Below are 17,495 nucleotides of genomic sequence, written 5' to 3' on the forward strand. Positions count from 1 at the left end.
GACAGACCTGTCTGAGGCCTAAAACCCAAAAATTTTAGATAAAGGAATGAAGTGGTAAGCAGTATGAGAGATTATTTGAAGGAGGACTGGGATGGGATATGGCTGTCAGAGAACCTAAAAGAACTGGGTTGTAGCAGGATAAAGAATAACCAGAGGTAAGAAGTGTCCTAGGTGCTGGTACAGATGTGGTCACCTTTTCATAGAGGAAGAGAAAGACAGACCTGCTAACACACTAGCCAAGTAAAGAGGAAAAGAAACAGCAAGGTGATGTTTCTGTGACAGATAGACAGGTAGAAGGTACTGTAGCACACATACATGGAGAGGTTCCAGGAGAGAACGTGTCTCTGTTAAGCCTGAAATGGTGCTGATGATGTTTCTTTATGGTTGTGCAAAAGTGTTTAATATAAACAATCAGCCACAAGATCTGGACAGAAGAAGATCCAAGTACATGGGGCATATTTTGAAGAGGGATGCCCTGGGATCATTTGCCCAGCAACAAACAAGGAAGAGCACAGGGCCTGGGTGACCTGCTAGCCTGGTAGCACTGTAGCTAGACTACAGTGAGAGAGGATTGTGTTTGTGTTTGTGTGTGTGTGTGTGTGTGTGTGTGAAATTACTGTAGTTCACTGTCAGCAGAGAGACAAGTCAGCCTCTGTAGTATGCTGGTGACCACCTGTAGTTTATGAAGACTACAGAGGGAAAAGTCGAAAAAATGTTTTCCAGAGCTTGGATCTAGACAGCCCTCGCTAAGCGAAGAACAGTATCTGCGCTCCAGTATTCTTCAGTGCAGGGGTGTATCTTCTAATACACCACAAAGCCCCTTGGTACACCAGTTTAGACATGTGTTTCATTGAGTCACTGGCACAGGAATGTGGCTAAAGTAATGTAAAATTAGCTTACATAGTACTAAAATAAGATACTGAGAGTGAAGAGAAGTAGGTGAAGGAAAGAGGCCTAAGTGCCACTGAGAAAGGAATCAATCAGCAATGGAGGAGAAACCACAAAAAGAGATGCTGCAGAAATAACCAGAGAACTGTGAACAACTGTGAAGTCCACAACAGCCAGGGAGAAAGGACCCTACAGAAAAATCTAAGCATGTAGAACCTGCAGGTATCATCCACGTGTCTTGTTAAGAGGAGCTGAACTGGAGCAAAAAAGGCACATACCAGACAAAGAGGTAAAAGTGCTTGTAAAGAACCGAACTTTAGATAGAGAAAGACACAATTTTACCCACCTTGATTTTTAAGCTTGGAGTGTTTCACTGACTAGTCATGGGTCAGTAGGAAATGGTGACATTAATTTACTAGCTGTAAGGAAGCAAACACTTGTGTATAGAGCCATAAACGCAGTGCTGCCCATTTTCGTCGCCTAGCACTGCACACTTTACTCCCTGCTCCAGAGTTTTAACAGCTACCCAATTTGGGGTGCATTCACCCCCCCATCTGCCCCTGTATGCAAATATACAGGATTGTAGGCCTTGACGCTTGCACTTGTAACGCTGTGCTTGTCCCATGGCTGGCTTCACTTCTGAGAGCTTGGAGTTTGTCTGCGTTACGGATGTGCAGTGCAGTTTCCCTCTCAGCCTTGCGTTAGTGAGACACATGTGATCAGACCCAACCTGCTGGTCTCTCGGGAAACACACACATAATAATTAGCCCCTTTGCACCAAAGACTTCATTGCTGTATACACCACATGGTGAGTGTCGCCCTGTGGGTTTGTGAACGCACACACGCACTCTGAAACACTCCCACCCCCAGAAAACATCACTGTAGTTGCCATATGGTCAGGCTCACCTGCTAGATCTGTGAGGAGACAGACAGGCAACACTCACACACATAATGAAGCGCCCCACTGAGCTGCCTTAAGAAATTAAAACCAAGAAACTTGACGTAACTGCCACACGATCACTCACCTGCCGAGCTCTGGGGCAGTCACACACACATGAATTTGCCATCTCTGCCCAGCGGCTGCCTCCCCGTGCTCCACCTCACTGCACTAGCCGGGAAACCAGAGCCGGAGGGGTGCACTGCCCTCCCCAGCGGAGTGACAGGGACCCCTCGCCCAAACAGGCCGTCAGGCCCCTCCGCACCCCTCCGGGTCGCAGAGCTCTGGTTGCGTCCTGATGTGGCTGGAGGGCTCACTGCGATGTGGACGGTGGCGAATCCACAACGAGCCCCTCCTCGGAGCCCTGTGACTACCGCAAGGCCAAACCCGGCTCCCCGCGGGCGGGGACTCGGGTACCGGCTATTGCCCATCCTCCGGGGAGCTGTTACGGTAACTGCCGGGGCAGAGACAGTCCCTAGGGACAAGCCAACAATCCGGTCCCTCCCCGGGCTGGCAGCGCTTGTAAACACCAGCAGCCACACGCACCGAGCGCGGGCGGCGGCGGGGCTCTCCTCACGCTGCGCCGCTCCCGTCACGCACAGCCGCCCCACCCGGCCGTCGGCCTGGGCGATACCGGCAGCAGGTGCCCCGCGGCCCCGGGCCCGTCGCGGCTGCCCGGGGCGCTGCCGCCGCTCCCTCACCACCATGGCGGCCGGAGGGCGGGGAAGGGAGGGGGGGGAGTGCGGGACTCCCCCGGCGGTGACGTGTGTTGCCATGGCGACGCCCAGGCAGCGTCTCGCTCCGGGGGGGGGGGGTTGGGGGGGATGACAACAAATATGGCGGAGAGGAGCAGGACGGCAGAGACGGGTCAGTGCCAGCCGCAGTCGCCTGGGCGGGGGGAGAAGGGGAAGAGCCCCCCTTCTCCAGGGGCTTCTGGCAGTAAACGGGAGCTGCAAAGCAGCGCAGTGCAGGAGATGGAGCGCTTCTCTCAGGGAAAGGGGAGGGAAACGCCACCCGGCCGAGGGCACTGAGGTGGAGAAGGGGCCAGGGCAGAGGCCCCTGCCCAGGGAGCTGTGGAGGAGGGCAAGGCACTATCCCTTGGGGTCTGAGGAGTGTCTGGGAGACACTCAGGGGAGACACTTGTGGGAGAGGTGGCCGTGGGGAAGGAGCTGATGGTGCGGTAGCCTGCCCTGTGTGCTGCCCTCCTCCTCTCACAGGGGGCAAAGGTAGCGGTGGTGAAGAGCAGAGCAAAACGATGGTGCAGAGGAGCTTCCCTCACACAAGAAAGCACGTCCTTCTTTGTTTAGAACGGAAAACTAATACGCGAAGACAGGATTGGGATTGAAACTGCACCACAGTGCGGGTAGCTTGAGGGCTGACCTGCAAGTGCTGCTGGACCTGTCCTCGGGGGCTGCAGAGAGGCAGGATGCTGTAACCTTACATCTCACATACCTTATTCTGTGAGGGTCTTTTAAAGGAAGGTGCCAAATGTTATTCTTCCTATTGAGGATGCATTAACTATGGCTCTAACTGTGTATGTGAAGATAAGTTTGTGAAACTGAAGTTTTGTGTTTCCTCAGGAATGATGAGGATCCTCTTGGTACAGGCGTCTTCCCTGTTGTAACAAAACACAGTTAAGGTCTTTTCCAACCCACGGGAAAACAGAAGCCCCCAAAATCAGTTATGAAAATTAGAGATTCTAACAGTTTGAGGATAAAAGAATGGTAATAGCAGTTTTCCTGAATATTTAGTATCCCACAGCATCATACATAAATTATCTAGGTTCCTGGACCAAAATTACATTTTCCTCACCTGCTGTGTTAGCTGCTGTGCCTGTGCTTTTCAGCCTCAGAAGTGGCTACAAATGAAGATACATTATCCATAGTACCGATTTTGGATTTTGGGGCCATTTAAGGTTAAAAAAAGTGATAAATATGTGAAATGCTGCTCTAGGAAGCGACACTACAAAGGCTACCTCTAAATGGATTTGCCATAAGATTCTTGAATTCCCTGTGTTTAGTTATGCTGTTTATGACCCCCTGAAACCACATTAAAGTTTACTGTACATTAAAGTTGTCCATGAGGTAGGTGATTATATTCATCCGCTCTATTGTGCAACACTAAACACAGCAGATCACTTCTGACTGCCCTGCGAAACAGGAAACAAAACTCCAGTGGCTGTTTGACTTTGTCAGGTTCCCTACCTGCTTCATCTGCCCATGCCTGCACCATTGTAACTTTAACATATAATGTAACTTTCCTACTATTTCCAGATTAATTCATGAACTTACTCTTATATTGTGTGTTCTGCTATAGTATTTAAATCTGCAGCTTTATGGTATTTGCTTTTTATTTTTAACCTTGTCCAGAACTTTTTCCACATCTAACTATTGCAGCTAATCACTGATTTTCTCATAAATGTGTTTCAGCTTGTGTTCAAACCATGTTTTGTTGCATGTTCCTTATAAATGTAGGTTTTATTTTAGCAATACCTGTCTGGCCTTTTTGGAAGCCTTAATTTGGAGATACTTCTTTTTTTGAGAAACCAGATGAGGATTAAAAATGCAAAGAACCAAAAAGATAGGAAAAAGAACCAAAACTTTCAGACATCAGTGGGACCTGGGAAGCAAACTTTTGATCTGGGCCCTTTTTTAAGAAAGGACATGGAAAGCAGGCTGTGGAAAAATAAAGGTGGGGTGCTTTGGGGTTTTTTTGCCTTTTGCCCCCTAAACTTTGGTTTAGTGTCTCCTGACACTAAGGGGATCCTTGGCAGATCCCCAGAAGAACCTATTTGATCCCTTTGTGCTGGGTGGCACTGACACTGCTGATGTGCATGTAACATAACTGGGTAATGTTGTTCTTGGTGCATCTTGATTGCTTAGTGTGTCTACATGACATGTCAGACCTGAGCCAGTCTTTAGGACATACAAGAATGTAGCATTAGGAGAAAGATGAACCTGTATTTGGCACTAATGTACATTTTTTATGTATGGATGAAAGGAGAATAAAGCCATTACAGAAGGAGTGAACATGTTCAAACCATATAAATTTATTTAGTCAATATTACTATATTATACTTTCTGTTTAGTTTTTACAGCAACATCATGCTTGTATTCCTGGATCAGAAAACGCGAGTAATAACTAAGTCTTATCTTCTCATGTTGAAATATCGATTGTTATTTGTAACTTTCAGATGTGGAAACTGACTTACAGAGAAATTAAAGGTAACTTATCCATGCTCTATAGCAACAGAGATTACTGTTACGGACCATTTATTACTGGTTTATTTCAGTAACCTGTGTTTGTAAAGAGTCAGTGACAAGGAAAGATGTCAGAAAAAATACAATGTGCATTTACCTAAAGGTGGTTCTAGAAATTAAGTTTCTTCCTAAAGATTATCTGGTACTGAGTTATATACAGCTAAGGTGCTCTACAGCACCTCTAAACTCTTAGCTTTGAAAATACACTGTGTGAAGAGGTTTTGTATATTAATTATGCTTTCTGGAAAGCATATCCTTTTTAATGTAAGAAATTTTCAGTTTTATTAGTATCTCCTTGCTCTTCTGTTATGAAGAAAAGTACGTATGTTAATCTTTCTTATACTGGTAATTATACTTACTATTTCCATATATACAGGGCATTTTTATATTTCCATTCTTTTTTCATGTAAAAGATTTTTGTTTCTGTAGTAGTTTTTTGCAAATTTTTGAACTGTTTTGCTGGTGAGAGGGATTGTGGCACACAGAATTACACAAAGTACTGCAGAAGAAGGACTGCCATCAGCTTTTCTTATCCTGTTACTCTTAGCATCATTTTCTATATCATGGTTTAAGCCAATCTGTGTGTTTCAAATGAGATTGAGATTAAATATGGAAGGCAGATTATCTCACATCTGTCTATTACACAGTTCATATTCTGGTGCTGTCCTCTCTGGACTGGGCAGACATCTGGTCTAATCCATTAAAATAGTCTCTGCATTCGGATATCTGGATAGAGTGCTGCAAATCAACTCACTTTACCCTGGATTAATCATTTTCCTATTGCAATTGGCTCCATAGTCGTAGCTGGTTTCTCAGAACACGCTTAAATCAGCTTTCTGCAGTAAACTGTGAATTTGTATGCTTCTCTGTTTGGGTTTCCAGGCTGAAGCCTTCGTGTCTCAAGCTGGGTATCCAAATTAAAAGCAACTTAAGCCGTCACTAATGAAGTCTGCAGGAGAATGAAAGTGAGGAGACTACTTAGTTACTTTCAGGAGCTTCTTGGTGTGACTTCCAGTAGTTCTGCTTGGCTGACCTTGATGTCTCAAGCCTTTGGAAGATACAAGATACAGAAGATGGCCAGTTTAGTTAAGCTTTTTCAAAACCAGACCAACATTATTTTCCCAATTCTGTAGTAAAGCAAACTGTATTACTAGGTCAAAATGAGTACAAAATGCCTGTATTTGGTAATTTTTTTGACCCATGAACCAGATGAAAGTATTTTAACTTTTCAGACATGGATTCAGCTAGTTATCTCATTCTCCTCAAGTTACTCTTATTCTTCTAGACATCTCTATTACCTTCAGAAGACTTGCTTCCAGAGGTCTGAATGATCAAAGGGTACAGGTTATCTCTGAGTCCTATAATAGTTTCCTATCTGAGGCAGCTGCATATTAGGCTGGGATTGACAGTTCTAATATGTGTTATTCCACAGCTGCTAGTAATTTTGTGGATATTAGTATTTCTGATATTTCATTGAGTCCTCATCACTGAAACCATAGTGAAAGCAAAAAAAGGCATTTACTCACAGTTCTGGACAGGGGATAAATATATGTCTTTAGACCAAAGATCCTTGTTATCGGAACAAACAGATTTCCCAGCTGAATGTGTAGGTTTCCATGTTTATTTACATGTCATGCTAGATACCTTGCAGCACGATGTTAAGTCACACAGCTGGGCTGACCTGGCTTCGGGAGGAGAGCTTCAAACCACCACTGAATGCTGAACCCCCGCTCAAAGTTTGGGTGTTTATTAGCATTTCTAGACTACTTTGTGTTGATATGATTATTTCAGAGATGTGCATGTGGAGGGTCCAATAGGATAACTGTGTAAATTCTACAGTGTTTTCTAATGGTTTTAATCTGATAGTGCTGAGCTGGATTATTTTGAAAGACAGTTTTTGAGTATTCCTTCAAAAAAAAAAAAAATAGTTCTTTTAAAAATATTTACTCTCATATGGCATGAATACATTTTAGTATCAGGAACATACTGCTTCCTTTTAGGTGGCCTTAATTAGGAAACCTAATTTATTTGTCTTTAAATTTAGGCCTTTTTGATAACTGGAACTTGCAATTCACTGCCTTTACCATGAGGAAATTGAAAATAGGTCAAATCAGCTAATTAACAGTATTATTTAATCTTTGTCTTTCAAATAACACAGCACACCAGCGGTGCTTCTGATCTTCCAGGCAAATGTAATTTCTTCAATGGCATTGTCCTGTCTTAAATTATTTCTGAATTTTCAAGCATAAACAGTGTAGCTTATTTCCTAATATACACCACTGGCCTGTAAGCTGAATTCCAGTGTTTGGGAAAAGACATTGCAGAAAGGGATCTCAAAGGGATCTGCCCACTGTGTCTTGCCATTAACATAGAGATTTCAAAAGCCGGTGGAAAACTGTCAGGGTACTGGGCCCAGACTTGCAGATGTTCACACACCATAAGGAGCTGTTTAGAGTTGTTTATAAAATGATGCAGGATTTATTTGTAAACAAACCTAAAATGTGGTTTGTTTAACAAAGCTGAAACTTACTGGCAGCGTTGGTAGAACGCAGAATAGAATAGAAGGGTTAAGGTTGGAAAGGACTTTAAAGATCATCTAGATCCAACTCCCTGCCATGGGCAGTTATGCCTCACCCTAGACCATGTCTCCAAGGCTCTGTCCAACCTGCTTTTGAACACTGCCAGGGATGGAGTATTTGCCACTTCTTTGAGAACCCTGTTCCAGTGCCTCACCACCCTCACAGTAAACTTCTTCCTTTATATATAACCTGAACTTCTCCTGTTTAAGTTTAAACCCATTACTCCTACAGTTCTCACCAGAATTCAAAACCTGAAGATGTATTGTTTGGTACATTTTATCTTAAGCAGTTTGAAGTCCAGGGAATATTAGAGAAATGTTTGTTAGTGAATTTAAGCACCCTGGAAGACCATTAACTACCTCAGGTTTTACTGCTTAGCTTGAAATAGGCATTGAAGTGATATATTGAAATTAACTGTAGTAGCTGCAGAAAAATATTATAATAATCATAATAGTCTGTTGCCAGTAGGCTGGAATTCAGCTAATTTCCAACTTTTTCAGTTATCTAGTGGAAACAATCCCCACTAGAAGAATTTGTTGAAGAAGAGCTGCTAATACATTTTTGGTACTTACAGCTTTGATCATATTTCTGTTACATAATTTGCCATATAAGGAGACCTGAGAAATGCCACTGAAGGCTCTTTACAGCCAGAAGATATAATTTCAGAAAAAGAAAGAATCAGGAATGTGTTGCGTGTTCCAGTTGCCATTTCTTAATGGTTTACCATTTCCTCGCCAGATTTCAAACAGTTTTTTTCTTTGACAAATAATCAAAGCTTTTGAAAGTTACTTACCTCAAGTCGCCCAATGCTTTTTTCTTTCAGCGAAGTTCAAAGCACCCTATTAATTATTAGTGCTTGTGAGAGGAGGGTTTTGAATTTGTAAAGAGTAAAAAGAGGCATACTGAGAATTTTAATAAGTTTCCTACTGGAATTTGTAAAACAGAAGTTTGTGCAAGTTTCTCTAGTGTTGCTGTCACTGTATTGAGTAGGCAGAAGTCTCATGCAAAAAACCCAGATCAACCTCAGAATGCATTTATATGGCCTACATAGGATTTCTGCTTTTTGAAGTTAAGCTTTATGGCTTAATGGACATTAAAATAGTTTTTAAAGTCACTTGCTTGTGTTAAAATGTAACGGGCTTGATCTCTACGTGGGGCCACTAACAGGACTGAGGATCTTAGATCTGCAGCACAAGCCTGCTTTCCAAATGGGATGCCTAGTAACAATAGCTGTTATCTTTTGCAGAAGAAATGGACAACTTGCTTGTGCTCAGAGATTTTCCTTCCTTCTTTCCTTCTTTCCTCCAGCAACATCTGTTTAGGAACAAAAGTAATGGAGTGAAATGCCTGTATAGTCATCTTTACTGCTAGGATACCCTGATAACAGAAAGCACCAACCCCCAGATAAATAAGGTACTAGAGGACTTGGAGAGGAGTTTGATACAGATATTTACGGCTCATGGTGCTTAGATCCAGCAGTGCTGCTTCTGCTCAGCAGCGGTGCTGCTGTATACTGGCTTCAGCACACCCACCAAGATGCTACATCACTTCTGTTCCTGCAGGATTGATAGTGCTGCCCTTTCCCACAACTATGCCATTCTGTAGAAACCAGCTTAGGTTTCTGAACTATTCTCCAAAAGGAGTTGGCATTCAGAGACTTGATTCAGAATTGCTGTGTTTATATTGCATTGTGCCTGAGATAAGAAGTTCTTCTAAGTTCAAGCTGTGTCTGCAATTAATCTATAATAGAGAATAAACCAATTTACAGAGATGTAAATGGAGAGTTAGTTCTGAGTACACATCTATGTGTCCCATTTCCCAGCTTCCCTGTCACATTGTCCCCACAGCTTAATTCCTTCACATTGCCGTGTGGTCCAAGCCTGTCATTTAAGAAGTGCTTTATTTTTTAGCCTTAGACTTTTAAATACATTTTTCTGCAGTATTTTTTGCTACTTGCATGTCAGAATGGTTTGGAAAAGCCAATTTTGGAGCCACTCCTCTACCAAAATAATAATACTAACTTCAAATTTTGTCACAGGCCGCTCAAATTCAGAGCTGGGGACTTTGGTATTACATCTAGGGCACTGATCCTGAAAATGTTTGGCGCTGAGTTTGGTGTATATGTGTATATAGTGAAGTGTTTTCATGATTGATTGCTTCTATTTTAGGGTAATTAAAGTATTAACGTTAGAGACTCAAACTTAGTCTGATATATAAGTTTTCTAATCTACATATGTGTCCCTGTTCTCTCAGTATGGTTAACAGGCTGATTTCATAGATTAATTTTGGCAAAAATCAGGCGTAGAAAAGGGGGTGGGAGTAGTTGTCTTAAATTATTATTCAAAAAATAAGCTATCTGACTGTATTTAATTTACTAATTCATAGAACTATTTACTTAGCAGTGGAACTCACAATCACAAGCAAAAACTGGCAAGATTTTGCTTTTACATATTGTTTCATAACCACCTTGAAAAATGTGTTGAATTTCAATCTCCACAAAAGCAAGTGGAACATCAGTTCCTGTGAATCACCAGCGCAGAGCAGCAGGAATCCATTCCAAAGAAAGCCCAGCTGGATTCATTACAGGTCTGCTGATGTGTTTTCATTTGCAATAAGCAGCAAAGTTACTGTGCGATTACAGTAAACTTTAGAGCTGGGTAACACCTATCAAGTGACTATCATGTTTTCATGCATATGTAATGTAGAGGAGGTAGTATGATGCACTTGATTAATGAAAATTTCCTCAAATAACCTATACAAACCCAAAGGCAGCAGCATTATTTCAGGGGAACTGTACATGTGGAATAGGATTTTGAGATAAAATTGACCTGTAGTACTGCAGAATAACAGACGTTTCCTAACCACACAGAATATCAGTATATCTGCTGGTTATTTTATTTCTAAGCAATACAAGTAATAAGGAATTTGATCTGAGAGCTGTCTCTGTGTCAGCCTCCTTGAAGGTAGAATTTTGGCTTGTGTTGTGCATATTTGAAAAACTTTGTATGCATTTCATATTCCTATAAATATTGTATCAAGTTAACATTTGCTTAGTTAAAAAACCTGCTGAATATGGTGTATCAGTTAGTAGTGTTCTCTGTAGTTAAATTCCTGTTCCTACATCGCTAAGAAGTTTGGGGCACTTCAGCCTGCAGAAGAGAAGGCTGCGTGGAGACCTCATAGCAGCCTTCCAGTATCTGAAGGGGGGCTATGGGGATCCTGGGAAGGAACTCTTCATTAGGGACTGTAGTGACAGGACAAGGGGTAACGGGTTAAAACTTAAACAGGGGAAGTTTAGATTGGATATAAGGAAAAAGTTCTTTACTGTAAGGGTGATGAGGCACTGGAATGGGTTGCCCAAGGAAGTTGTGAATGCTCCAACCCCTGCAGTGTTCAAGGCCAGGCTGGACAGAGCCTTGTGTGGGATGGTTTAGTGTGAGGTGCCCCTGCCCATGGCAGGGAGTTGGAACTGAGTGATCTTAAGGTCATAGAATCATAGAATAGTTAGGGTTGGAAAGGACCTCAAGATCATCTAGTTCCAACCCCCCTGCCATGGACAGGGACACCTCACACTAAACCATCCCACACAAGGCTTCATCCAACCTGGCCTTGAACGCCGCCAGGGATGGAGCACTCACAACCTCCCTGGGCAACCGATTCCAGTGCCTCACCACCCTAACAGGAAAGAATTTCCTCCTTATATCCAATTTAAACTTCCCCTGCTTAAGTTTTAGCCCGTTACCCCTTGTCCTGTCACTACAGTCCCTGGCGAAGAGGACCAGCCCTAACTATTCTATGATTCTATGATGCAAGAGACTTAATACACCAAGTTTGCTTTGCAGGTATTTTTATGTTAGAAAAAAGGAATTCTGAAACAATATTTTAATCTGTTGCTATACAGTACTTATACTTCATGAATAAAATAGAATGCTGCGATGATCTAATTATTTAATATGAGATACTAAATTATGTGTTTCTTAACTAAAGAGTAGATTCAGCAATGTGAGTGGGCAATGCTTGGGTAGAAGAAATTCTCAGTGGCTTAAAGTACTACTTTTGGAATGGTCCATTTTGGAAAGTAGGGGGAAAGATGCTGTTCTCAACCAAGAAGTTAAAGGAGTTGTTTCAATGAGTAATTATAATTATTGCAGTAATTAATAGTGTCATTGATTTAAGCAACCTCGGGGAACAAATTATTCCAGAAGTAGAGCTAAAATCCCCACATTATTTTAAATATGAAGTAGTCAAGAAGATTTAATTCCAAACTGAAGAAATTAACTGTGTTTGAAACTACTGCTGACTTAGTTTGACTGACAGAGGACATGCCTATCTCTAAACAAAAAGTAAATAGGAAGCAAAGGAAAAAACATAGATTTAAGTTACATGTATTCAAGAGCCAATGAAAAATAGAAGTTCAACCCAAAGACAGATGCATGAATTATGGTGCAAAATACACAGGATGGAAATTGTTGGTGATTTTATATCGCCCAGTTTTCACTTATCACACTTGTAACGATAGCCCAAGCAGTTGTGGCAATGTGCAACTACCTCTCTTCCAACAATTTCTAAAGTACGGGGTCTTGAAGTGAAAGGTGTGTTTGTTTCCCCACAGGATTTTGTGCTTTGTGGAGCCTTCATGGAAGGCTGTTTCCTATGGAAGTCTCCTGAATACTAGACTTATTCAGTGATAATCAAATACATCTTTTCTTTGGACAGATGCATCCACAACAAATTTACAGTAGTCACACTTTAGATATTGAAAAATCAAAATACCTCTGAAGAGTGGGTTTGCTGTGGTACCAGAGCTGGTCTGTGCTGAGACTCACGAGGCTGATGGCTTTTGAAGAATACCTGAGAATGAGATAAAAACCCATTCCAAATTAGAAGGCACAACTGTATTGCCTTAGTGCTGAACCTGAAATAGTGTTTGTGATACAGCTTATTAGCTCAGGTGCAGCATCACAGCTCTTCCTTTGGCCTGGCTGGGATCACAGTAGGTAAGCTCATCTCTTCCAAAATACGGTGTAGATCTCTTTAAATACAGATCTGGAAAGCTCCTGTTCAATCAGCAAACATATTTAAACATTAACAGTGCTAGGAGTTTGACATGAAAGGTGTAATTTTCATAAACAGAAAAAGCACTGTTTATGTGTTTCTTACTTGACCTTGCTGATACTCTTGAAAGACTTCCATAGTACTTCATACTTGGTACTTTTTGGAGACACCGTTTGTGGGCAAGCATTTTGAAAGTGATAGTCAGGACTGAGGAGTATGAAACTTAGCACAATTCAAATAAATAAAGCCTTGGCATATTGCAGAAGCTGAAATAAACCTACTTGTCTGTTATATCAGGAAAAATTATTACCTATTGAGTCTTTTTCAATTTCCCAGCTGAAAAGCAGTTTGTCCTAAAGAAAAGAGATACACAGAGTTACTAAATTCCAGAGATTTCAACTTTGTTATTCACTGAGGGCTACATAGTTATGGGTCATGGTCATTGCATTGGTTGCTACAGATCAGATGCTTTAGTTGCATTTAGCTTGCCTCAATGTGAGTTATTTTTAACTTAGAAACTTATTTTGTCATGACTTCTTCCAGTTACCCTGTCATTAAAACCATTTTAATTATACTGTGCTGGTAGGATAAAGACCATCTGACTTGGCATAGTGCTCACTTCTGTTTAAGTTATCATGATCTGGCTGTTGGTCAATCACATCTTTTGCTTTTGAATCAGACAAAACTACTTATTCTAGAATATACAGTGTGGATAAATAAAGAAAAAAAAAACCATGGAGGGAGTAATGTTTTTATACTTTGCCATAAAATATGATTGCACAGGAGGGAAATGGTCAATGTAGTCTATAGGTCAGATCTGCTGTTGCTTTATCAGTGTAAACATGGGTTAAGTCAGCCTGGTTTACGCCTTCTGTATAAAACCTAAGTATTATACATGGAAGTTAAGTCTGATCTGCACCAGCTATGAATAACTGCATCAATATCCTCTGGCTGGTGCTATTTCTTGAGGTTGTTCAGAAGTATCTTTTAGTAAGCATTTTGCATGTCATCATTCTGCACTTAAAAACCTTGTCAAAGAAAGGTTTTTGAAAATACATGTGCCTTGTTACTATGCCTGGAAGACTAAGCTAGATAACCTGCTTTTGTTAAATCCATGCCTCATATCTGGGACAGCTGTTTAAACATGGATATATGCATATGTATCTGTATGTATATATGGATATATATATAGCATATATCCATGAACCTTCCCCTTCCTTTCCTCCCACTTTCTCCATCCTCCCTCACATATGATACAAAACAAGGAGTATATATGGTGATTCATGTCAGGATTAGGTGGCATGGGAAATATTTACAGCATTTTAGGATGGTGCCAGCAAATACTAGTGAGTGACTCCAACCACCAACACGTCTTGCCCTTACCTGACATTTTCTACCAACTACGATTCCAACTACAATTTCTACCAGTTCCAGTTCCTCAGTATTTTTTGCAGGTCACATGCACTCCTTGTCTTTGAGAAGTCAGTTACTTACAGACTTCAGAAAGACATGGGGCCCTGCAAAATGAAGTTTTACCCATTGAAGTTCTTAGTACCACACAAAGGATCTGCTTTAACTTTTCAGTTCTCCTCCTGCCTCAGAATCCCTAGACACAAAATTTCCTCTTGCTTGGTAGGAACACCCCTAAAAAATCCTTTGGTGGCCTAGACCTTGAATTCCAGTATACTCTTCAACTGGTGTTTCAGCATCTCCTGTCATTCCTGCGCAGACCTAAGTCTCTGAGACATCTCTTACCTCTCAGAGAGGATGGACTTGCTGATACAATTGCTTTCTTTGCAGATGCAACTCAGGACTAGCTGAGCTTGGTAGCTGTGATTTACAATTTCCTCTGCTAGTTGGGAATATATCTGATGCATATTTTTTTTGTTTACAATTTGTATGTTTTATGCTTTGGTTTGATCTGTTTTTTATTTAAAGAAGTATTGCTACTATGGCAACTGTTGCATCATGTGATATCTTTGATATTATCACAATGCCAAATACTTGTTAAAGAATAAATCTGTATGTCGGGTGAAATTCAGTGATTTTTACAATGGATTTAAACAAATATCTTTTCAGTTTACATATTTGGTACTACTGGTTTTTTTCCAGTTTGGTTTTTTTTTCCTTTCTGGTGATGAGCGTTTTAGAGGAAAGGTCAGAGATTGTAAGTACGATAAAAAGAGACATGGATGTTATTTTTTTTCTTGGTTACTGAGTTCAAAGCATTAATTGTTTTTTTATTTTCATGAAGAAAACCTGTTCATACCTTCTTGGGCATTTTGAGTTTCATTAAAGTGATACAAAAAAATTCCGTTGCCATTTGCCTCTGACAAGAAGGTATGTCCTTGGAGATAGCCCACATTGAGCTAATAAATAAATATTTTTGAAGTAAAGCTTGAAGTTGTGCTTTTAGGTTAAAGGTTGGAAACAAAGATTACATAGAAAACAAATATAAACCAACAGAAATTGACTTGTTTTCTTTTCCCTTAAAGTCGTAAGACGATGGCAGCCACTGGGAGTGAGGAATCGTTCAGAGCAGTATGTGTCTGCCAGATGTTGTCTTCAGTGTTCTTCACTAGATTTTTGAAAGGACCTTGCGTTGATAATTTTATCTCTAAGTGAATCTGTTTTTTTTAATGGACTGGGCGCTCTTTGGTACCACCGAGCCTTTTGTAGGGGCCCCGTGTGACATGTTCAGTGATAGTTTTGTTTTCACATGTTTGTGTATAAGAACAAGACTTTTTCCACCCTCAGCTTTGACTGAGACTGTTAGGCCATACCTTCTGCTAGAGCAAATAATCTGCTTGGAGCAGCCTGGCCTAGTGGAAGGTGTCCCTGCCTGTGGTGGGGGTTTGGAACTAGATGGTCCTTAAGGACCCTTTCCAACCCAAACCATTCTATGATTCTATGATTTAGATGCACTTATGCCTTTTAACCCCAAATAAAAAGTTAATGGTGCATTAACCAAGGAATTGTGTTTGGAAAATTAAAAGGACGTGTGGTCTGGTAGCCTCTGTAGAAAAAGTAACTTCTGCAGTAAAAGCGAAAAACCCAACCATTAAATTCTAATGTTTCTTTCTTATTTATGCAACCTACCACAGGCTTTTTCAAGTCGCTAGCAGTAAGCTTGCAATTAATTTTTCCTGAGTACTTTCAGAAGCTTTGCAAAGCCCAGAATTTACCTGATAATCTCTGCTAAGCTAGTTCTTGTCCTTTATTGTGCATGTTTTCTTGACTACAAATATCCTCTTATGGTTTAGAGACAGCCTCTTAACAAGCAGTCTGTTGGTCAAACTGCAGGAGGAAAGCAGTTAAAAAGACAATTACTTCAAAGATGCTTTATCTCAAAATGAGTTTCTAAATAGCAATTCGATGTGTTTTTTAGCACTAGACGGAGCTGTATGAGAATGCTGTCTGTGATAATCGACATTTCCCTTGTTCTGCTTGACCTTTGAAATAGGTAATGGTGACAGTACAGGCGCAGGACCTGAACGTGAGGCAGCAGGTATGGTTGGTACCATGCCGGGTATTCTTCCAAACCCTGGGATTTGTAATCTTCACATAATTTCTCCCATTTCTTTTCAGATCACAGTGATTGTAAAATAAGTACATTTCAGACTGACAAAACTCTCTACAGTATGTTTAGATTCTCAGGGTTGTGCCCAATCTTTGCTGCTGGATACATGGCTGTGAAGATCAAAATGATAGTTGTGATTTCTTCTTTTTCTTGGCATTTTTTAAGCCAGTGAAGCTGGAATTCTAAGTTCCTGCCTGCTGATGCCTGTAGGGTTTTTAGAATGGCATTCCTCCTGCAGTTTGACCAACCCACTGCTTGTCAAAAGGCTGCCTCCAAACAGTAAGAAGATATTGAAGAAAATGCAGACTAGAAGGCAGGCACTAGTTTAGCAGAGATGATGAGGTAAATTCTGAGCATTCAGAACTGACAGCGGAAATAGGAAGCCTTTCTGAATATCAATGCTGCCAAAGCCTAGGCACAATGGTAGAAAACCTTCTATTAAAAAAAAAAAAGAACAAGAGAATATTGTCACCTAATAAGACTATAGATCTCTACAAATCCGATCATATAAAAGAATTTTGCTAAGATTGCCCTGTTTGCAATTTTCTGATTTCTGGAGAACTGTTCTTGGGATATCGTCCATAAGTGTTACTTTTCTGACAGGAGTTGAGCAATGTTCATTGAGAGACCCATTATATTTAGGAGCTAATCGGAGTTGCCATTGGTCATCTGGATGAACTTTTGTTTATTGCAGATTGGACTGAGAGTTTAGATTCACTTCTTTCTGTGGTTTTACACTCACAGTCCTGCTCAAGGCTGTTGAAGCTTTGTTAGGATACCTGGAAACTTTTCTTGGCACCTAGATGATGAGAATCGGGCTGTTAGATCTTTACACCATAGAAATGTTCAGTAGCAAAATGTATCCTGAGTTTGTTCTGAAATAAGGATCTCATAAGAGAATGAGAGGCACCTTGATGGCATTTGTTACATTTAAAGACTTCTACAAAGTTTACTTGGCAGTTATCTGTCTTTCCATGTTACCTTTCTGATTGATTATCCTTGTTAGGCAATAAGGCTGATCATAAGAATGATCCAGGTTTTCCAGGCAAATTCATTTGGTATTTCCCTATGTCTTTTTTAATGCAGCCATGCTCTCCTCCCTAATGTAGTATGAGGGTAGCTGCCAGCTGCTAACTGGAGTCTGAAGTTTGTCACATCTGGAAGCTGGGCTCGTTGTTTACCCAGTCTAAAGAGTA

General features: G+C 41.0%; 1 protein-coding gene across 5 annotated transcripts in view; it reads left to right on the plus strand.

Annotated features, from left to right (window-relative positions):
* Positions 1-2,660: 2,660 nt before the first annotated feature.
* The window catches only part of BEND5 (BEN domain containing 5), a 977,708-nt gene continuing 962,873 nt past the window's right edge, over positions 2,661-17,495 (plus strand). For all 5 annotated transcript variants that reach the window (XM_065673381.1, XM_065673382.1, XM_065673378.1 and 2 more), the window contains exon 1: positions 2,661-2,692. In XM_065673381.1, coding sequence (XP_065529453.1) covers positions 2,662-2,692 — 31 coding nt within the window. In that variant the 5' untranslated portion in view covers position 2,661. The remainder of the gene's footprint in view (positions 2,693-17,495) is intronic.

The sequence above is a fragment of the Lathamus discolor genome, chromosome 3, assembly GCF_037157495.1.
Source record: "Lathamus discolor isolate bLatDis1 chromosome 3, bLatDis1.hap1, whole genome shotgun sequence".
Lineage (NCBI taxonomy): Eukaryota > Metazoa > Chordata > Aves > Psittaciformes > Psittacidae > Lathamus > Lathamus discolor.